Source organism: Taeniopygia guttata, chromosome 1 (assembly GCF_048771995.1).
Source record: "Taeniopygia guttata chromosome 1, bTaeGut7.mat, whole genome shotgun sequence".
Classification (NCBI taxonomy): domain Eukaryota; kingdom Metazoa; phylum Chordata; class Aves; order Passeriformes; family Estrildidae; genus Taeniopygia; species Taeniopygia guttata.
In genome coordinates, this window is record NC_133024.1 from 100,574,930 (window position 1) to 100,598,516 (window position 23,587).

Genomic DNA, 23,587 nt, shown 5'->3' on the forward strand with positions numbered 1-23,587 from the left:
AAAGCTATCTTGGATTCTTGGCTGCAGAATGGGTTCATCACCAGCAAGAAGGGCAGCATATCAATCTATGCCCTCATATTTCTAGCCCAGTGGTATAGAGACACTCCTAAAGACTACTGTGTCCATCTGTCCTCCCCCAGCATGCTGATTACCATAAATCCCTTTCCTAGGTGGTGGCAGTGAGCCTTGTTCCACTTACATTTCTCTGTAGATAGCACTCTGACTTGCTCACTCCTGTCACACAAGAAAAACATGGTGGAAACAGTTTGTGTTTTCTGACTCCAAGCCTAGGCTGACTCCCAACACAACAGAATATGATCAACAAAACAGGCAGAATCCTAATCCCACTATTTCTGCAAGGCAAGCATAATTAGATTATTTAGCTGTCAGACACAAATTTCGCTAATCTCCTGACGAACGAATCCTAAAGATGAAAAGGGATGAAGTGCCTTCTTGCTGCAGAAACAGCTGATAAAAGCATGATAAATCACCATGATTTGGCATTCTGATATTCAGAGGGACAAAAAGATTTAGCAGCAACCTGGCAGTGTTAATGCTTGGATCAATGAAGCCAATGGAAGGACAGTCCAGCACTAAATAACCAGTTCTGTGGGCCTCGATGGCATTTTCGTACACTGCAAATCTGTATCACTGCAGATTGTTATTTTGCAGATTGTTAATTCCGTATCTTCTGATACTGAATTAACAGTGATTGCAAAAATGGTTGAGGCGGCACACAGAATCAGGTAAATGGTATTATCTGAACAGTCTCATTTTCTTTCATTTATATATTTTGTCTCAATCGCAATACCTGTAACAGCAGAGAACAACACAAGAGAAATAGAACACGAAATGGATAGTATACAAGTGAGTTTTTCTCACCTAAAGGTATGGTGGTTGTTCCCTATAACTATTGAACTCTGACCAGAGGAAGAAAAGTAAACCTGTGACCAATCTTTCTTCAGGATATTTTAGCATTATACTTCAGGGTTTTCTGTTGTGGCTGAAAACTGACTTGTGTATTTACTTTTATTATTAAGGTCCAGTGTGTCTAGAACATTTCATCTGAAAATTCAAATGGAATTGTTATATGTGCAGAGATAGGTCCATGCAGAGGGTTCTGTTATGCTTTGCACCAAAGTAACATACTTATCCCTTGAACCTCCTTTAACAATATAGGCTTCTTGAAGCAATAGCTTATTTACTCAGGAATAAAGAAAAAAGGATTTACTCAGCATCATTATTTATTTTGGAAAGTGTATTGAGGTCTGTATCCTAGATAAAATGTTTTGGAAACTGCTACTTGGAATATAATTCCATGAAGATATTCTTAAGGAATACATCAGACATTAAAGAATTCATAAAAATGGGCTGTATGAGCTAGAAATACTAAGCTTAAAATAGTTTGTCAGTTTGACTAGTGATAATACAACAATGTGCACTGGTGCTTTGTACAAGGGAGGAAAAGGCAGTTATGTATCTTTTGAACTTTTAGAATTTCAGAAAACCTCAATGACTGGATCAGAGGAAAAAAGCGTCATGTTTCTTTGACCACAATACTTCCCCTTAACATTCACCTACGTATATTTAGATGTGGCTTATATGCATGAGAATTTTCTAAGATATAAGTTTATATGCAAATCCTGGGCCACTATTAGTGAGAGTATAAAAGCTGTAGCCTTCAATGTGTCTTTACGCTCTATTTTGTAACTGAGAACATTTGTTCACAAAGAAGCAGAAATGGTTATTAGAGTCTTCTAGCTCTGAAGTAACAGGAGCATAAATGATCTTCTCACTGACAATGTATAATGCTGGTGTTGTAGGGGAGAAGCCATATTAATTCTTTTTCTTCCAATATGCATCAAATGCTTAAGGAATGTCATGAAGTCCTCGATCCAGCCTATCTGTTCTGCCTTTAAATCCAAAAAAGAGACAAAATATAAAAACCTCAAAGACTGTCAGATGTCAAAATGCTCTCACTCTGTCAGACACAAAATAAATGTCCAAGATTTCATTTTTTCCCATGCTACCAATATTCAGTTCCACATAAAGCCCTTTCTGTGACAGCATGATCAAGTATTGCTATCCTGAGGTTTCCCAAAAGGACAGAGTTAACATTTTTCTGAAGGGTCACCACATGGGACTTCAAAGAGGGTAATGGGAATTTTAAGAAACATTTATAGAGAAAACAAAAATTCTTGAAGAAAAGTGAACTAAGCCCCTGTCTACACATTTGATTGCCTCAGTCATCTACAGTAGCTTCTTCCTCTGTAACTACTTTCTTCACAGCTTGGCTTTGCTAGGAAGACTATCCATGTGCATGTACAATTATTTGTGTTTCTTAATACCAACTAGTTAGGTACATCTGCCCAATGCACTCCCAGCTAATACAGAGAGTGCCAAAACTGCACACAATTCCACTGATAGCTTAGCACGAGTGGGTCCTGCTCAAAGCCTGGTGCAGGTGATGTTCCCTTGGCTCAGCAGGGGAGGAAACAAAGACTGGATACCTTCAGATAAGGGCTGAGACCCCAGAGGCCTCAAGCTGTAAGACAAGAGCAGTAAATGGCCTGCCCACACAGGCATGGAGAAAGAATCCAGGGAGATACTGGGAGACCCCAGACGATAATTTACCACTGGACTAAGAGGTGCACGCAGGGCACGTGAACATCTTGTGCACAGACTGTGAGGGTAAAGGCCCAGGGATTTCCTCTCCAGGGGCACCCAGCTTGAGCTTAAAAATAAACCAACTCTGCCTCAAACCCAGGTTCCAAACTCTTCTTTAGTAGTTCTTGCCTTTACATCATTCAAAAGTTGAAACATGAACATCACTCAGCTCTAAATAACCAGATGATGCTTCCCTAAAGAATGGTCCCTCTAACCACAGCATCAGATGTAGCACAACTCAGAGAACCTTTTAGTGGAATGTTTAGTAAATATTCCACAGAATGCAGACAACAAAGCAATTAAAGTATTTTAAGCTTCATATTACAGTTTCTTTTCACATAGTCAAACTGTATTTTCTTCCACCTGACAACCTGAAAAGGGCACATTTTCACACTTAGTCCATATTCCAGCAGATTAAAGTACAGGTTTCCAACTGATGTCTGTATTAGATGACACTTGGACGAACATAGGCCTTCTGATTTATATCATATCTTTGTAAAGAAATAAGTCCTTTTTTTAATTTTGAAAAATATTTTACCTGTGAAAGGCTTTACCCTTCTGCAGCAAGATTACAAACCCTTGTATTTAAATGCTGTGAAAGGTATATGAGCTGCTGGCATTGTAATTCTCTCTGTCTACACAAATCAGCATTCTCTAAATAAAAAGTGATCCTCCAAATAAATGTCCTTTGCTACAAAGCAAAAGACTGAAGCCTTCATCCTACAGGAACTCCTTGGAAAGGAACACAATTCCAGCTGTCAGCATGAGTCTTACCACAATTAACAAGTTTGGACAAAGCAGACAAGTCAGGAGTGAAGAAGTGGAGGCCCTATAAATGCTCATGTACATCAGTCCACTGGGAACTGGCTACAACACCACCAGTACTTTAGAGGAAAGCAATATTCAAGTAGTCAACAAGAATATGCTGCTTGAATGTTTGTTCCCAATAGCTTTTGGAATTAGCATGCATATGCAGAAAAACTAAACGTATCTGGGGGAAAAATGCTTACTAGTGTTCAATTCAGAAGTTACTTCTTGAATACAAAGAAAGAAAAAGAAAGAAAAGATAAGGTGTGTATAAAAATAGCATGTCAGTCTAAATGCTACTACAATACCCATTGCAGAGAATGGTAAACAGGTTGTGATTACATTACACTACCCTTAATTCACTTGGTGCCCTAGAAATACAGCACTTATTGTCAGAGCATCTGACAATTACTGCATCTGTCATGCATCTCATGGCCCTGGAATCCAAGCAGACAAGCAAGCAAGCAAGTAAACAAAGCAAAGGAAACAGCACTGAGGCTCCTATAAAAGGGAACTTTTAGAACAAAACATGATTTTTCTGGGGCTTTTTTTCTGATTCATCACTGATGTTTATTCTTCTGATATAATTTTTTCTTACAGTTGACAAGAAGCAAAACAAGTTCTATTCATTGGTTAAAATGCTTAAACTACATCAAGTCTACGAATAAATTTTTGAATGCTTAAGGAATACTGGAATTTTATTTTGATTAAAAAACATTATATTTTTCAAATTAACCATAACTTCTGAAATATTTAATAAAAGAAGTCACTGGTGTTTAACTTAACTACATCAAAAAGTATTTGAAAATCTCATAAAGGGAAGTCCTTGAAAATCACCTGCTGGACAGAGAAGGAATTATTTGCATGTTTGTGGCAGAATAAAGAGAAAATGACAAGCCTGTACTACTTTTGGAATAGCACTGTGAAGGATTACATACTGAAGAAAAGGGAGGGAGAAAGGAAGGGCAGGATTATTTAATCAGTATGTGTTGCCATTCTCTATTGGCTCAGAGTCTGTTACTCCAAAACTAAAGATGAGACTAAGTTCTCTGGTAGATTTTCTAGGTGTGTATTTTCTTTAGGAAAAGGCACTAAGTCCTGCAATTAAACTAACTTTCTTGATTTTAACTTGTATTAATCAAATTTTATCTACTGAGTATTTTACTCACGATTCCTTATTATTTTAGTGATTATTTAACATGATTTCTTACTTAACCACTCAAAAGCTAAGAAATCTTAAAATTTAAGGTTTTATACTACCCCTTGGTCTGTTGTGACTACATAAGCCTCACAGTTTACATGTAATTGGCTTGTTCTTTTTAGTACAATTTCAGCTGGTTTTGTCACTGAGATGTAAAAAGACAAGATTTAGTGTTCTGATGTAGTTATTCAAGATTGAGTTAACTTAATTCAAACATCAGCTGTGAGCCAGATGCCAGTCACTGCAGGCTTCCCTTTTGTCACTGGAAGTAAAACAGTCCCTTTAGCATGTAATTCATCTTTGGGATAAAGAAAGCTCCTGTCCTAATAATGCCTTTTAATCTACAGACTATGAAGAAAGACTACTTGTTGCCTACAAGCAACATCACAGACACCTAAATTCAATCACCAGAATCCCATGACAGATATTTTAAAATAATCTTTGTTGTTATAGTCCATGCATGTTACCTGCCATCTGCCCTTATCTATCTGGATCTATATATCTACAGATTAGCAATAAATCTATAAATCCAGCTACCTAATAACTAAATAATTAAATAATGATGTTGTGGCATACAGTGCTGTCTTTATACAAGTCCTGTATTATTTTTTCTATTTTGCATAGCCAATTCACAGCAATTTTCATTAAAATACACAAATTTTAAAAGTTCCTGGTTCTGGCTCCTGAAGAAGATTGAAATTTTAACCTCACTGCACATTCAAAAGTAAAATTGAGATTAAGAAGAGTTTACTGTTTATCCTTTAAAAAATTTATTAACTTGGATAAATAACATTAAAAGACAGAAAACAAAGAGTTTCATCATGGTCATCAGTGGAGCTGTTCAGGGATCTCGATCAAGGCTCTTGTTTTCCACACTTTCCCATATGACCCACCAAAGGGGAAAGACAGAAACTAAGATCAGGTAGAAATAAAATGACACATTTGGAGGAAAAGTGCTATCTTAAGGCAGAAATGACAGGCTTTGAAGCCCATAGTTGTTAATACTTTGGAAAGTAATAAAGAGCAATGAGAAGGGCTATAAAAATGCTGCATAAATTCATCCAACATCTTAGCCATTGTGTGCAGTTCTCACATCCCTCTGCCCTCACACACAAACCCCCTGAGTTCTCAGAGGGACTGAAAAAGACAGAAAGTCACCAAGAATGATCAAACATATGGAACAGATCCCTCATTCTGGGAAAAAAAGATACAGGTGACACAAGTCTATAAAAATCAGGAGAGCAGGTAGATAGGGAGGAGTCACTCATTAACTCTTCCGGTAATAAAAATTAAGGACTCACTCAACTCTTCCCGCAATAAAAATTTAGGGCTATCAGAGGAAATTAGCAGGTGCCATATTGCAAACAAACAGAGGGAGGTAACTCCTTCCCACAGTGTGTGATCCAGCAGACTGGAATGCTTTCACAGGAACCACAGGTGCTAAAATGTTACATGCAATGAAAATGTGACTGCTTGATTTGCCAAGGAACAAAGATCCTTATGTTATGGTTATTAATATAAATTTCAAAATTATTAGAGGCTGTTAAGACTCCTTGCAGGAATTTCTTTGTTTGTGCAACCTTCCCAACATCTTCCCCAGGCTTCCAGTACTGACCTCTCATGGAGGCACAACAAGAACCCAGACACAGTCCTCATCTGAACTACAGATTTCCCAGGATCTTTCAATTTCCAAGAAATATTATTCTTTAACATATGGAAATGGAATATTGCATAAAGAACTCTTCAGAAAATAAATTTAAATAAAGTGAAGTGATATCAAACCAAAGTGATAACTAAGGGAAACTTCAAAGGATTACTCTAACTCCTATCTCCCAGCCAAATATTATCAAACACACTAAGTTCTTCAGTTAAAAAGAAAGCAAAATCATAGAGAGATCAAAGATATATGGAGAAAATAATCAGAAAAGTCTTCAAAATTATACAGTCCTCTGATAGGACACTACAGAAATTTTCAATAGAAAAATTTCAAAACTGAGAAAGGTTTTATGGTATATATTAAGTCTACTTTCCTGGGCCATCTTTTGTAGTTGTCACAGAAATGGAAAACCCACTATGAATCTAAAAGATTATAAAAATCAAATACTGGATTGACAGTCAGCTATTCCAATGAAAAAGACAAATCCACAGTACAGAAATGTATATTTACATTTCCTGTTTAGCCACTTCAAACATGTTATGACCTGTAAGGTGGATTATGTCCATCACAGCACTACAAAGTGAAATCTTGTACAGCTTACCAACCTCCTGAATAAACACTGATTTATTTCCAGTTAAGCTGTCAGGAAGGGCTTTGATTGTTACCAGCTTTTGCTGAGAAACCACTAGAGACTTAAGACATCTTGAGATACACAATATTTTAGAGTATGAATACAAACTGTTCTCTCAGTGATTAAATTGATATTTATGCTGAACTGTGACTGTATCGTCCACTTTTATGTAATTTATATTTCTGCATTTAGAGGAGTCTCAAACCTTCGTAGTGGGGAAGACTTCTAATTAGAGAGGCTGCTCCAGAGACTCTTGTCATTGCAACTTCCCATTTGCAATGACAAAACATCTCTTCAGCAATTTCTGAACTGCTTAAATAGAAAATTGCTTCTGTTCCTGTTTCCAGCTGTTGAGCTCCGTTTAGAAATGACCTAAGCCAGCACCAAATGTCTTATCCAAGCACTAAAACTACCAGGTATTTAGGAGACCATCAGTCTTCAAACCACAGATGAAAAATATCTTCATTAGCATTATGCAACTCACCAGAGAAATTGATGCTGTCTGAAAAACCATTCAAAGAAATAAGTAGGTAAACCATGCAAAGTTTTTAGTTTAACCTCTTGGATGGAAAAGGGAGTAGAAATAAAACCATGAGCAGTGAAACATCATTTTCAGTAAAACTCTGGATAGATTGGAGAGCAGAACATTGCACATTTTGCTTTTTGCAGTGTAGTCCACAGCTAAACCTCTTCTACCAGCAGGTAAGTTCAGATTCTAAAGCTGTTGTGACTTCGTATTTTGACATGTTCTTAAAATTTGAAATTATGGACAGGAAGGGGACTGGAGAAGCTTTTTTCCTTCCAACATGTTTGATGTGTTGGACAGGAGAGAAACCTATATATCTTAACTTGCATGCATTAAATCACCAGCACTTCTGTAAAATTTGGACTCCTGACATTTGATGCTGTCGGGCTGTCAGTTTCAAACCATTAATGAACTAAAAATCTGCCTTCCTGAAAGGTTAATGGTGAGAAAAAGAGTTTAGATTAGATAGACGCTGCTGAAACAATTGGAGCGAGACATATTAGAACCACTGATGAGTAAAAACACTTAAGTAAATGAAATAAAAGGCAAGCACAGAAGGAAACCCACACAGCACGCTCCCAGCTGCCTGATCTCAAAGCTCTGGAAGCGTGCACATCAGAATGAGCACGATGAACAAGCTCATTTTTGTTTTTCCTCAAGATGCAGATTTGTAATGCCAGAAGGTGCTTTTGTATCAAAAGTATTTTTTTAAGCAGAAAGCCTTCTTTCTTCCCTGCTTTATTTTTTATTCTCCTTTTTCACTTTCCTTCACATAAATGTAAAGGAAGCATGTACCCTTGCTCTCTTTGTCATGAATTTTACCATTTGCAGGTTGCCATTCACAATTAATTTCTGTCTCTTCTAGGAAAAATACTTTAGTCAGTCTGCACTGAGTGAATGAAATTCCTTCCTACTCTCCCAAGAGAACCATGCCTGTCTAGATTGCAGCTGGTAACTTGCATGATCCAGATTGCACCATCCAGCTTAGAAAACACGGTTATAAAACCTGCCTCTTTTACAGCAATTATTGAACCTTACAACTGCTACATTAATCTCCACTTTCTTTTGCAGCAGTAAGAAAAGCAGTGCAGCTACTTCCATCTCTGAGAAGAATTAAAAAAAAAATCTATGAAAACAGTAAGCAGGGGATGTCTCTTCTTTACTATCATCCTCTTTAAAACGGCAACGATATTTCTTTGCTCTTTTGTGAAAGTTATGATGTTTTCAACAAACTGACAAGTAGCTGTTCAATGATGTTTTGCAAATTCAATTATTATAAACAAAAGAACAAACCCATACTGTCATGCAGATTATACCAGATTTAGTGCTGACAACAAATATTTATTCCATTTTGGAATTATACTTCTTCTTTTCTCCTCAGATTAACTTTCATTTTCTTAGATTTGGAGTTATTCCCCTCACCTTACATCACTTAAATCAGAATTTACTGAGGAAGAATAGGGAGATATTTTTATTTTAAACACTTACAGGCAAGACTGCATAGCAACAAGTGACTCAAAATACAAATGGAAAATGACTTTTACCATGTGTTTCAGGTTTTATCCAGCAAGTGCTTCAGGTACCGAGGCTGCTGCAGAAGAAAGTATCAGCTGTCCAGGTGAAGGGCTCTGCTCTTTGTGTGGCCAGTGTGTGGCAAAGAGCCCAGCAGACAGCAGCCACCAGCAGCCCCTGCTTGGCCACTGGTCACTGCTGCAGCAGGACTTCCTCCCCAGGAGCTGCCCTCTCTTCCTCTCCTTGGCTTTTATTGGGAAACTTTTATAAAGCACTTAGCCAACTAACTGTAACAATATGAGCTCATGTCTCTAGTGTTTAAGGACTATTTTAGAAACACAGAATGCCAAGAACCTCCTATAGAACACACACACACACAAAGCATTCAGAAGGCTTCTTAGAAACTGGCCTAGAGATTTTTTATCTTACCAAATGCCTGGCTGATCTATGGTCCTTTCACACTCCTTTCCTCCTTCCTCTTTTCTTTGTTTAAGGCAGAATAAAAGAAAGACACATAGTACATTTTAGGATAAAAGGTAATTCAAAAAACTTGTTGCATCATTTCTGCACACAGCTTACTGACTTTTGCTGTGAAAAGCCAAAGTTGAGGGAAATTTACATTTTTGTACTAAGCTGCCAAAGTATCTGCAAATAATCAAATAGTTTACTTGGTATCTCTCCATTCAGCATTCCATAAAATTTTATAAGCAACAGTTGATTCTAGTTGCTTTTTTCTTGGAGGGGGGGAAAAAGGATAATTTCCATGTTGGTTTTATTATTGCAATATAATTTTCTAAAACACTCATTCATATCCATTTTCCTCACTTAGACAAATAGCACTTCGCACAGAAGAGGAATTAGTAAAGCTCTTCCTCTTTTTCCTCCCAAGAAGATTTACAGTTTTGTTGGTGTATTTAGGAAGGAAAAAACACGGGGTGGGGGTAGTGAATTTTCACTTACTAAGCAAACATTTGAAAGAGCAACACATCCTAGAGACTTTAAAACTTGTCTTGCTTAACTCTAAACTTGTATTATTCTTTAGAGTAAGAAAATTGAAAACACATCATATAGAAATAGAAAACACGTGTGCAAGTTTAATGGCCAAACAGGCCGAAAGGAAAAAATGCAAGTAAACAGAGCCAGGAGAGAATATGGTTTTCACACAAAAGTAACCCCCTATTCTAATATGGACCTCCATTGCAGGAATGGATTTCAGCATCCTCAGCACTCTTTCTCCTTTTATTTTACCTACCCAGCATCTCCAAAGTGTGCAGAAGAGCCACAGAACCCTACAGATGAAACCTGTGCTATACAGAATATATATTACGATACATTTTTAAACAGCCACAGAAAGAAAGCCCCAACTAATTGTAAAATAAATACCTCCTCTCCCATTGTGAAGCCAAGCTGCCTTCAGCAGCTTGAAGTGTCCAAGAAGAGCCCTGGAGTCCTGCCCCTGCCCTGCATGAGCTCAGCTCAGTGAGAGCAGGAGCCCAGCCCTGACACTGACTCACGGCCGGGCCATCCCCAGGAAACAAAAGTTCCATTTGTTTATTTCACAGGAAATCTGGACCTTTTCCTACCTCTGCGCACTCATAGCAAGAAGTTTCCTCTCCTTTCCAGCTTAGATTTTCCTGGCACCTTGAGACCACCAGCTAAGAAAAGCAAGGATGTGAGTGATAATTTACAGAGCTTTTGTGAAAAGCCCAGGCAATAAATTTTGCAACTAACTCTATAGGCAAATAAGTTTATGACAAGTTCTGAATGCATTGGTCTTTCTGGTGGGTTGGGGGGGAAAGGTTGAAATTTCATGTAACTTATGTCTTTTTTTTGTCTTTTGTTTTTAAAGAAAAATGCTCAAGAAACTGAAATATCTTCAACATGAAGCTCTGTTCCATTAAAATCTTATAAATTTTTTATGCTGTCTCCCTACAAACATTCAACTTTAAAATGTCTGAATAAGGTCAGGGGAGGGAAAGACACAGATGATTTGGAAGAAATTAAAGATTTAACATTTAAGCAAGCCACAAGATACTATATATTCTTATTTTCATTTGACTATTAAAAATAATCCTCAATTAGAAAAGTATAAAGAAAGAAAACATTTCAGAAAAATTCCGCAAGCTAATAAAGCTAAATACACAACAAAAGATGAGGGCACAGATTTCACTTTAAAGGTTATATTCAGTTTGGTTTACATTCATCAACCTTTTTATTTACGTAAATTTCAACGTGGTGTAAGTAAATTTCAAGGCAGGTAATTTTTTTTTTGCATAACTATTTCTTCAATTTTCAAAGGTAATGTGTTCTACAAATATCAGAAGTTATTTCATTAGAATTTCTTTATAATCTTGTCAAAGTTATTAAATGTACAAGCTCAGCTGTAGTAATTAAAAATCAGAAATACTAACCAACAAAATCCAAATAGAGCAAGAAAGAAAAAGACATTTTACTGAGAAACACTAGGACAGTTTATAAAACTGTTTATCCCCAAAGCCTTGATTACACTAATTTAGATATTTTCCTATCAATGTTTATAAATTAATTTTGCTTAGGTAGATTTTATTGCTATTAATAAACAATTAAAAATTAGTAATATTGTTTTCTCTGTACTGTTGAAACATGAGACAAAAGTTCCTAGAAATTCAGTTTACATCTCCATCAAGTATCTCTGGAACTCAGGAAGTCAGCCTTATTATAAGCTATGTAAGCAAAGCATTTTGGCATTTTTAACAATTCTTCTTTTAGAATGCCTCTTGGGGCAAAGGGCCTGGTAATGGTACAACTGAAATTCAGAGATTTACAGTGGCTTGCAAGCTAATGATCACCAGCTGGATCCAGGGCAACATAAAACATATAGACTTTTATTGCCATCCTATTATGAAATAAAATTGCATTAGCTTAAACCTACACATCCTGTTTTTCTGACTGGAGCATCCTAAGATTTCCTAATCAAAACCATGACTGAAATAACAGGAGTTTTCCTTCCCACAGAGCACTCCTCCAGGAGAAATCAATCTGGCAGAAACCCAGTGCTACACCCCAGGAGGACAGATCAGACCTTCCACTTTACTTTTAGGAACAACTTGTAGTACTATCAGTACTTCTTACACTACTCTGCTTCTATTTTAAGATGTTCTTCAAGCAGTTTGAGTCAGAAACACTTGAAAATACTTTCATGCATATGTTTGGTGTGTTTCTTTCACACTGACAATTTTTTCTGAATAAAGTCCAACTGTATTCTTGTAAAGTCTTGTGGCATGGACAACTAACTTGCAGTTACTTAGAGTCAAATAGCTGCTTTAATTAAAAAAAAAAAGCCTAATAAAACATCACAGGCAGCACAAACCAGTGTGTGAGTAACATCCTCTGCCAAAAACCAGTAGTGCAGGCTGATGTGTAAGCTGAACCATGTCATCAGTACCTGGACAACTCTGTCCAGACAGCTTGAACATTTTAGAAACCAAACTGACAGAACATGAAAGCACAGATGGGATAGCACGGAAGGGAAGGAAGCATACAGGAGATCAGGAGTCACCCTTTACTCACACTGCACAGTTCAGTGACTCAGCAGAGTCACTGCCAGCTGAAGTTATCAAATTTATACCTCTCTTTAAACTTAAATTTGCATCTCCCATTCTATTCCCTTAGTGCTAGGTCCTGCTTTGAGTCTGCCTCCCCAAAATAGGGCAAACTGCTTTTCAACTCTCCCCTGTCAATCTTAATTCCCCTACCCCTCCTTCTTACTCCTCCGGGATAGGAGGAATAATCTTCTAAAGTATTTATTTATAATGTCCACGCTGCCTCATGAACATCAAGCCAGCATTTGCAAACCTGTAGTATTTTTTCACATAATGAAAGAAACATATAAATCCTGTTTCCACAGTGAGCTCAAGGAATGAGAAGTTACACCAGCAAAGGGGAGAGACCCTGCTGCAGGCAGCCCTGCTCTCATGACAGCTGCAGAAGAGGTCAGGGTCCTTCTTCCCCTGCAGCTTTCCTCACAAGATGGCACTAGAATAAATGGTTAGGACAGGGATGCCAGACTGTGGCAGACAGAAACTTCAAAGCAGAACATGAATGTAGCTTGAACAGATGAGTGCCCCCTCTGTTCCTACACGGAATTAGACAAACTGCTGATGCTTGCCACGTCTGCTGCTGCCACTGCTGATGGCTGTCTCTGAAGAAAGGAATGCCAGAAACCTGTGCTTTCAAGTGCAAAGTGCTGCACACACACTTGATGCTCCCACTGTGCTCTCTGCCTCAGCAGGTGTTTTTAATAGCGTTGCTAGTCAGAACCAGGTGGTTTTGCTTGCATCCATTTTTCATCTCAGGATTTTGAACACTGACACCAATATTTCTATTAGGGGAGCAAGCACTTCCAAAGGCATGGAGAGGCAAAGCAAGTGGCAGCGAGCCATGAGCTGCAAACACATGTAGCACACGCAGCCAGGGCTGGCAATGCACCACAGGTGCCACTGGGCAGGGCTGGCAGAGCTCAGGCACATCCTCAGCTGGCTTAGAAACACAAGAGGAGCCTCCAACTTGTGTCTCTCAAAGATTTCTCTTTAAATGACAACTGAAAATTAAGGGGTAAAAATGTTTTCTGCAAGCAGGCAGGCAGGAACTGACAGAGCAGGTGTGCAAAGACAGACTCTCAGCACAGTTTCTGGGTTCCCAGCTTGCCAGCTCGAAATAGAAACTCAGACCTTGCAGGCATTCAGTCTCAGAGTTTACATTTTTTTATCTTATTACAAAGGACAGGTAGACTTAATAATTGACAAGAGCTTCTAGCCCCTCTAGCCCTTGTGTCTACTTCCATTAGTTCTTCATTTCTGCTATCCAAAGCATAGTGAATATATAAAAAAAATAAAAATTTCTGTATGAATTCAGTGCTTTGCAGTAAGGATCTCTAAACACCAGTTAACTAGCTCTTACAAGTTGCTGACTCTAGACCCATGATAGCTTCCCCCTTTATATTAAATCATTACAGTGTCTGCAATACTCCCTGGGTTGATGGCTGAGTATATAATTTACACTAAGTTGTGGTAAACAGTACTGTGATCTCATCAAAGGATGTTCATGAAATCTAGCTCTAATCGAATCCACCCCTGCTAGCCAAAAATGATAGTTTTGCCTGAAGTGGAAAATGTAAAAAACTCCCAAAAGTCTCTTATGAAGAAAGGACTGTTTTCAGAAAGATAAAACCAGCTTTTTAAGACCTCTTATTTTATATTCACCTATCATGGTCTTTAGCATTTCTAAGCTGAAGCCCCATCTCACAAATCAACTCAATACAGTAAACTCAGACTAAGGAATGCATTGGTTGAATTAATTTTCCTATGCTTGTAGAGGTTTATTCTTAGATACAGAAGAGGAAAAAATGATAGCTTGTTAGAATAACAGAAGCACGTACAGATCAGATTGGAAGGAAGTCCAACCTAGCAACAGAAGCTTTAGATAAGCTACTACAAAATGCAAAAGTAAAAAAAGAATTTAGCAGAAGCACCTGTTTAAATGTGTTGAAGCTGCAGAGCAGAGGTGAACCATGTGAGACAGGCACTTCTATTTGACCATAAATATTGTGCTGCTTCAAGAGTGTTGCACACAACCTGTCTGTATGCATACTGTATTTCTCCTAAAAACTCATCTATTGGTGAGTTTTGACTATGACTGCATGAGACCACGACTTCAGTCATGTGCAGCATTGTAAAACAGTTCACTTACATTTATCAGTAATGGAAATTTGTCAGAGCCAAGCCCCAGGAATCTGATTCACCTGATACACTGCCAGTGGTTGACTTGTCAGCACCAAGAGACAATGAAATGGACTACAAAGCATAAGTATTTGATTCTTCTATTTTTCTAAAAGCTCTGATAGCACTGCTCAAACAATCTCCCACAACTGCATCATTAATTTCCCTAGGATAATCTGCCTCTGTGATTTTAGAACAAATAACAGCTAAGCAATGATTTCTGCACACCAATAAAACCAATGGGGTTTCATTCAATTCCTCAGTTTTGCTTTTTTTGAGGGTTTATTGATCACCTTAAAAGGCAAGGGTGATTACACATTGTTGCCATTGAGCAAACACTTCAAGCACATTAAACTGCCTGGTGATTTACAGGAGACCCTAATGGCATCTTCTTCTGCTCAGATGGCAGCAAACCTTTCTGCCTTCATGTTCCTGCCAATATTTGTGTAAAAGACTTTTTAACACCCCAGTAATTCTGTGTGAAATATGATCTAAGCTTATGATTCATAAAATTGAAAACATATTAGAACACAAAGTGATAACACCAACAAAATAAGACCCTGCTGATCCTTCTGTAGATGGGACTGACATTTTACATGAGAGATATCATGTTATAAATAATCCCCCATTATACAATCCTCACAGTAGCTTACTGATGCTTTTTAAAAAACAACTGTTGTTAGGAAATATTTTCAATCAAAAAGTTAAAATCATCATTACATCAATAATGTTTCATCAATAACTGTATCAAAAAGCAACAGAAAGAGTTTTAGTGTCTCCAAACCTCAGAAAGCTTAAAAAAGTATTTAAAAAGGGGGAATAGAGGAAAGCATTTTTTGTCCTTCTTCAGAAGTTTACAAGTTATTGAAAAACTAAGGCTACTTGTAAATGATAAATACACATAACAGGGCAAAGATCCCTTTAAAAATCACATTGCTTGAGAAAAATATGGACGGATTTGGAACTCTTCATGCATTGCTACACTTTGAACCAGTATGTAGAGATATCAAGCTAAATTGGACCTTGGTAGTGATGGTTAACTTAATGCAGGATTCTCTTACACTCAACATTAAATGGTAAAAAACATGGCAATGACAAGGGAGGAATTTCTTGCAGCAGGGAAAATGTGTTTAGGGAGGTAAACGGTCTGCAGTCCTAACAGATGTCTGTCACTGACTCATGTTTTGGTGCTGCTCTCAGGCAAAGACCACAGTGCTGAAGCCTCTGAATGGCACCTCTCAAAGGTTAACCTAATCCTAGACAGGAAAAAAGCATCAACAGGAAAGAAGTGGTGCCTTTAGTTATCTACACATTTCAAACACTAAAGATGGATTGTGTTTACAAAATGAAGCCATTCTTTTCTACTAACCACGCCAATTTTAGGAGAATCTGAAGACATAGGAAGGAAGGTCTGTGTTATAAGTTTCCTGAAAATTGTATATTCCATTTTTGGCTGGGTAAAAAAACCTGTTATTGTCTGTGCAAAACAAAGGTAAGACTTCACATAACTATAAAGTGGAGTAAGATTTTCCTTCAAGGAATGAAGGTCACTTCATAAGGACTTTTCAAAGACTTCAAATGAAAATAAATGCTTCTGCAAAACCCCACATGTAAGTTAGGAAGTCCACCCAGAAACAGAAGGCAAGCAGGCTTTGAAGTCAGCAATGGTCAAGCAGTAATACAGTCCAGGTTTTTCTTTTACTTAAGATTATTCCAGCTCTTCCCTACCCTCTTTATACTAATTGAAAAATGGTCACCTGCAAAAGATTAACCAAATATCCCTCAGTATAATTCAATCTCTCTCTGCAGGACCTCCTCTTCTCCTGTACTACTGTAACTCAGGGTGGATGTGGGTATGGGCGCTGTGCTATAAATCAGATCACTGAAATTATCTAGGTTGAAAAAAAAATCTTGCAGGCCAAAAAAGGTAATTGCTGTAGTTTCTGTTTCTACAGACATGTGGATAAACATGAATCAAAAGGTGACAAGTTGCCACACCAGGTATCAAGAGCCCAGAAGCTTCCTAAAATCACCATTGGGGGCACAGAAAATGCATCATGTAACTATGCAGAACTTGAGGCTGTGGAAGCCTCCTAACACTTCTCAACACATCAGCACATCAGTAACTGATGTGTGTGTGTTTAAGTGAACAAATCTGTTCACTTCAAGGAAGGATTTCACAGATTTTTTTTTTCCTTAGTCGAGACTTCGTTGGAAATCATGCAATTCTTTTTTTGTCTGTATAAAGAAAATATTTGAGAGCAATGAATTTTTCTTTTTTTTTTTTTTTTTTTTTTTTTAATTTTATTATCCAGCTAATCTTACTGGAATCCATTTTCTGGTCTGAGGCAAAAATAAAAAAAGAAGAACTTTGTCTACAGGAAGATTGGGAAATAATGACCATAAAGCTTCAAGTTTTGCCCAGCGACAGAACTTAAAACTTTAAGATGAAAACTTCTTTGAACCAACACCAAGAGACAATGAAGAAAGGTACATACCTTATCTACTGGGAGGAAGTCATTTTCAACTTCTATTGACCTTGGTCGTAGCTTTATGGGTTTGTCTTTGAAGATGTCTCCAAAGCCAACACCTTTGACCTTTTTGGGTTGGATTGTCGTGCCTCCGTTGGCTCCTTCTGATTTTGTACTGCAAGAGTCACCACCATCACTCTCAGAGCCTGTAGCATCTTTTAGGCCTGTGAAAAGGAGGGATGAAAGGTGTGAAACTCACTATTTTCAGATCTGATTGTGACTGGAAAATGATCCCTCCCACCTTCCTCTCGAGGAAAACAAAACCACAAGAAACAGGTAGAAAAGATGCTCTCTGTGCCATGCACTCATTTTGACTTGGAAAAATGACTGTATTTCATCACATGGGTGTACTGGTTAGAAATTACACCAATCCACAAATTCACAAAACATGCATACTCCAGCATCAAAACTTCACAAATTAGGATGGTGATTTCTTGAGTACCAAGAAAATCCTTATTCCTCAGCAAAACCTTTTTGGAAGTGGCCTTCAATAAAAGAAAGAGTTAAATTCAGCTGTAAGGCACCTATTGTATAAAGCCACGTAAAGCTAACAAGCAGTCAGATCAGGCATGCTGTACCTTAAATCTGTGTGACTCAAGCCAATTATGCAATTAGTATCTAAAGCTACATTACCTAACTGGGAAATATAAAGCTGAAAGCTGTTCAAACAAATTTGCAATCAAATAAGCTGCATAATATATTCCCTGCTGAAAATTAAACATCTCTGCAGCACAGACAGCCTCATAAGGAAAGCACCCATGCACACTCTCCTCTAGGAATATAACAGATCAAAACTGACATTCTGATTTGCATTACTTCTTTCAGTGAATAGGAAAATTTACCTGCATTTATCTGAAAATATCTGCTGCTTGAATAGCATAGGCCACAGATGCAATAAGGTGATGTTTCAGCCATTCTACAGAAGAGTGCATCAGCTCAAACAGCCACAGGCAGCAAAAGTGACCCACTGAAGTTTCCTTCCCTAGAGCAGTTTTAAATCTGCCTCCCTACATGATCTGTTTCCAGGAAAACACACACAGCAATTCCTGCTACTACAGCACTAATTCTAACTAACAATAAGGAGCTCAAATCCTCCCATTTCCCTAAGAAGCACTCATGATGTCACAGATGTGGATCTTACAAGTCAAAGAAAGAAGAATTTAAAATACGCTTTTCTTTTTAATTACTTTTGTATCAAGGTCAACAAAGAGATTGCAATTGATTTTCATCATAAAAGGTTGATAGTACAGATGAACCACCAAAACCAGTGCAAGTTCTAAGGCCTCCAGGTACATCTTCATGATCCAGGACATGAGAGCCTCATTTGTTAAATGGGTTTCAAACCAGGGTGCTAGGAAATGAAATCAGGAATTACATGTCAGATCAGGACTTTTAGCCAAAAACAGGAAAGCCATGATATGTTGCCCTGAGATTTTGTGTATCTTTAACATGAAATGAGTATAAAAGCAGAATTAGAGAAAGTTCCCAATTAGAAACAAACAGAAAGACTACAGACTAATCAAAAGATATTGACCCTCTAGCCTCCTTAGTGGCTGCTCATCTACTGTTGAACATCAGCAACATTTCTATTTCATCAGATATTCAATTTAGTTCAAATAACACCAAACAAGTTATTTTTTCCATAAGCTGTGCAGGATTGCAATTTAAATTAATTTTAAATTCAAATTAATATTAAATAATTACATTACAATACTTAATAATTATTATATTTATTACTATTACATTTATTAGTTATAATTAATACATAATTAAATATGCAAAAGTCTTGATTTCTTTATGTTTTATTTTTCTGGGCCTGGGAGAAAACCTCAAATCTGGTTAATTATCATATTTATTATGGTAGTTAGAATGGTAGCATGCTTACCATCAGTAAAATAAATTCTGTGCACTACTTCTCTTCCAGACCTCAGGCAATCAGTAACCAGGGAATTTAAGCATGGACTGCAATGCTGATTGGTGCTCTGGAGGGCAGGAGAGGAGTGGCTATCCATAGCAGAGCCACTGCACAGTGTTTCCAGCAGAGGCACTCTGAGATACAAGGGTAAATTAAGCTAGACAGGTATAAATCTCTTTGGGCAGTGTGGCTAAGTCACTGCCCCTTTCTTGTTCCCTCCCATTGCTCTGACTTGGGCAGTAACTGAAGAAGCTGTAAGTTCTACCAGATAGATCTTCTCCAGCTTTGCAAATTATCAATCACTGGGGCCCTGGCTGAGACAGAAGCTAGAACCAACTTTATTTACCACTTCTAACTGCAAAGACGATGGTCAGCAATTGACTATAGTGAGTATAAAACTTCCACAACTCAAAAAACTCAACCAAATTGTAGTGATTGCCATCTTTTAGCTGAACAGAATATCTTGATATGGAAAATTACTCTCTGGCAAAGGTTTGTACTGTCATTCTCGCCAAAATCTCAAACTATTCTGTGATGGAGGGAAGAAGCAGTGAAGACACCTCGCTCCAGAAGTAACTGATAAGAATCCATGACTGCTCTTAGCCACTCCTTGGAATGAACAGAAAATCTGTTTTTAAAATAGGTTATCAAAATAGTTTCTCTGCATCCCTAATTGTGGAAGAAGAAGAAGATCTGAACTTTGGTCAGTGCATGGAATTAAAGTATGAAAGTAATTGTGAGAATTACTCAACAGGTCTCACATGGATTTCAGATCTTTGAAGTCTACATGAAAGAAAGATCAGAAACCTCAAGAGGTTCTAATAAGAATATAGCTTTTGTTTCTTTCTGGGTAATCACTTGTTTTTCATTACAGCATTTTCAGCCTTTATGACCATTCTTCTGTGATGAGGCACCACACTTTGTATCAGAAGCCTCACCTCAGGGTCACAACAGATTTCCCAAGCATCACACATCTGTGCTTGATGATAATCCAAGAGTTGTTTGTTCTCTGTACTGCCACAGAGCTGTGTCAGTATACAGTCCTCAAAATGAAAGCAACATAGGAAATAACAGCATTGCTTCTTTTCCCTTTCTTGCTTTTTTTTTTTTTTTTTTTTTTTTTAATGAGGACAGAACGGACTGAAGTGTGGCCTGTCAAAACTGGCAATCAGATACAAAGATCATTCAAAGTTAAAAAGAGTTCTTCCAGATCACTTGGGAAAATGATCTAGTTAAATTATTTTTTACTGACCCAAACTAAGGAGTTCTCTGTACTTAGCTAAATAAATCAGTAAGAATAAAAGCCCTGCTTTTGCTCTTACCACAACATGACTGGATTCTGGAGACAAAGGGGACAAAAGAGAAGAACTGTATGCAGTGGAAACTGTAGAACAAATCAGATAAATTGAGGATCTGCAGTAACATATAGAAAGAATAATGCATTGCTTGAGTACAGAACAGTCCTGCAGAAAATAGTCTAACATGCTCTTAATATTGAAGGCATGCTGAGGAGACCCTCTCTTACTTTCCTGTCCAGGTACATGAGATATACTCTTCTGATTTAGACAGATAAAAAAATTGGAAGCAAGGATTTCCAACACTATGCCCATCCTTGCCAGATAAATTCTCTCCTCACTTATTTTTTCATTGGGTTGTTCCCTGATACATATATGTGTGTGTATATATATGTATCAGTATACATCTATCAGCAATTCTCTTGGTGCACCTGCAACCTGGCTCAGGTGATCTTTCCTCTTAAAACCAGAAAAATGCTCCTCTTCCAATCACACTGCGGTTTTTTTGTTGTTGTTTTTTTTGTGTGTGTGTGTGTTTTTTTGGTGTTTTGTTTTTGGTTTTTGGTTTTTTTGTTTTTGTTTTTTTTTTGTTCAGCTTTTCATGGAATTTTTTGCCACTATGCAAATAGTTTAGCTGTGTGGCAGAACACAGCTGGCTGGATAGTTTCTCCAAAAGATAAATGTAGCCCATGGACACAGCTGGGATCTAGGCAGGAACCCGAGTGACACAGACTGTCATGTCATGTATGCATGCATTTTAAGTATGAAATTTTCTTCATGAAGAGCTTCAGCTATCTGGGAGGTTAGGCTGCTAAATGAACATTAAAAGTTGGAGAGAATTTCAGTGGTCACAGTCCCCCTCTCTGCTGAGCATCACACCCACTCAGCCTGAGACAGCTGTGCTCTACCACAGCGATGGCCTTCAGCACAAGGATGAGGCCAGCAGCTCAGCAAACTGCTCTCCTCAGAAACACTGAGAACATCTGGCTCTTCTTGTAAGCCCATTAAGTACTTCAAACAAAGCCAGTATACGATAAAAGCTACAGTAGTCAGGCCTCTCCCTACTTTTTGCTACTTTTTTTTTTTTTTTAAAGCAACTTCTCTAGAATCTGTCAGCTCTCTGTCAGCATTTGGAGAGCTGACAATCTAAGAACATAACATCAATAAGGTGGTCACTAACATGCTTACTATCATGTCAGTCTTAATAGCAGGAAAGTTTTTCAGAACTTTAATATTTCTCAGGACATATTTCTCAAGTATTTTGGTAGTGTCACTTCAAATTTCTGGCTCTATAAGCAAAACTGCTATTCTTTTACCTCGATTTATTGTTGCTGAATCATCTGTAGCACCACAAGGTAGAGCTCAAATCTAAGCACTGGTTGTATTTTTCTAGTAAGTTCCCTGAAGTCTGAACAAGGGACCATCACCAACAAGAAGTCAAAATTCCCAGAGGCCGACTGTTTCAGCTTTTGGCTGAAACAAGATACGGGTCTACAGCTTTTTAAAAACACTCAGAATTTTGATTCTTTATTGATTCATGCTCCTTACAAATGCAAGCTCATTTAGTATTCATGAAGATTAAATTTTCTCAAAACTGTAGGAATTTCGCACTTCACACATTTTTTCCTCTATGGGTATAGAAGAAAGATTAGTTTCCTCAAGACATTTCAAACACACCACACTCCTGCTATAGCAGTTACAGGTCTTTTGAGAGAAACATTCTGAAATGTACCAAAACAGATTAGCTCAAACAGGGATTAAAAAGAGACCACAACATCAGACTTAATTCAGAAACGGCCTCTCAGAGCTGTGCTGGCATCAAACCAGGATTCTAAATCAGAAAGATAGTAAGGGATGATAAAGGGCTGTGTAACTAAAGCTGTTAAAATAAAAATAAACAGCTGTGGTAAAATTAACTCCATTCAAAGCAGGAAACAAATTATTTCTAAATAGTTTTAAATGGCAGGGGAGAAAAGGAAATACATTCTAAGGTTACAGAGCTTTCTATTTTGAGTGATTATTTGGCAATTTAATTTTTGGCTTTTATTCTGAATTGCTCTCTCTGCTGACAATGTATGGCCCTGGGCAAAAGATTGACCACTGACACAGTAAAGGCCTGTAGTATTCTGGTCCTCTGAGCACTTCCCAGCTTTGTTAAGTGGTGGCAGCTGTTCAGAGGCACACACCTGAGACAATGCAAAGGATCTCTTGATTTGATATGGCAGCCAGACAGAAACACTGCCAACTGTGTTTGATAGAACAAAGAAATTTGTAAACAAAGTTTATCGAGTTTTTCTACTTTATGGAAGGGAAGGAAAGCAAGGGGAAACATGATTTTCCTTCAATTTAGAGAACGACACCATGGAACGCCCGGGTGACCGATCTGAGTGACAAAGGTGGTGAAGTTATACATGGTAATTGCAATAGATGAGACAGGAACTGTCCTTCTTCCTTTTCCTCATATACTGGTGAACACAGAACAAATACCCACATCCTATAAGGTATTAGTCTTGAGCTTGCTTTTTATCAAAATCCTGTATTTTGTTGAAGCCATCCCCAGCATTCCAGTATCATAAAAAAATCAAAACAAAGAAAATGAAATTGGATTCTAAATACTACTGAAGAAGAAAGACTTGTTAATTTTTCTTAGTTTAAAGATTAATAAATTCATTCTTTCAAAACACAAATTTATGCTTCTTTACCAAGAGTGATTATACATGTACAAATAGCTGAGGGAGACTATCTCAACATTAGTAATTATTTGTTATTCTCAGTCATTCCTTGAAAAATGTAACTGTTAGCTAAATATTTTGTCATTTGCTTTCAACATGTTCATATTCCTTTGCATAACAGTTCTTGCCACATAAGAAATACCCCACGATTTCTATGCTTGCAGAAGTGGTCATGCAAGGGGAAGGGGAGTGGTGCCTGGCCCCATTTAGCAGCATGCATTGAGGGCAATGCAGCACACGCATCTTCTGCAGCACGAGCACAGAGCCATCAGTGCAGAACTTGGCGGCTTCCCCACCTCCCCAGCCACTTCCCCAAGAACTGTAAGAGCAAACAGGAACAATCATTCGTTCAGGAGC

At 37.7% G+C, this 23,587-nt stretch overlaps 1 protein-coding gene across 10 annotated transcripts in view; it reads right to left on the reverse strand.

Annotated features, from left to right (window-relative positions):
* The window catches only part of SH3KBP1 (SH3 domain containing kinase binding protein 1), a 210,863-nt gene that overhangs the window by 64,445 nt on the left and 122,831 nt on the right, over nucleotides 1–23,587 (reverse strand). For all 10 annotated transcript variants that reach the window (XR_005981493.2, XR_012057801.1, XR_012057802.1 and 7 more), the window contains one exon: nucleotides 17,256–17,452. Coding sequence is in view for 4 of the 10 variants with exons in the window: in XM_072934443.1 (XP_072790544.1) it covers nucleotides 17,256–17,452 (197 nt within the window). In the remaining 6 variants the exon portion in view is untranslated. The remainder of the gene's footprint in view (nucleotides 1–17,255; nucleotides 17,453–23,587) is intronic.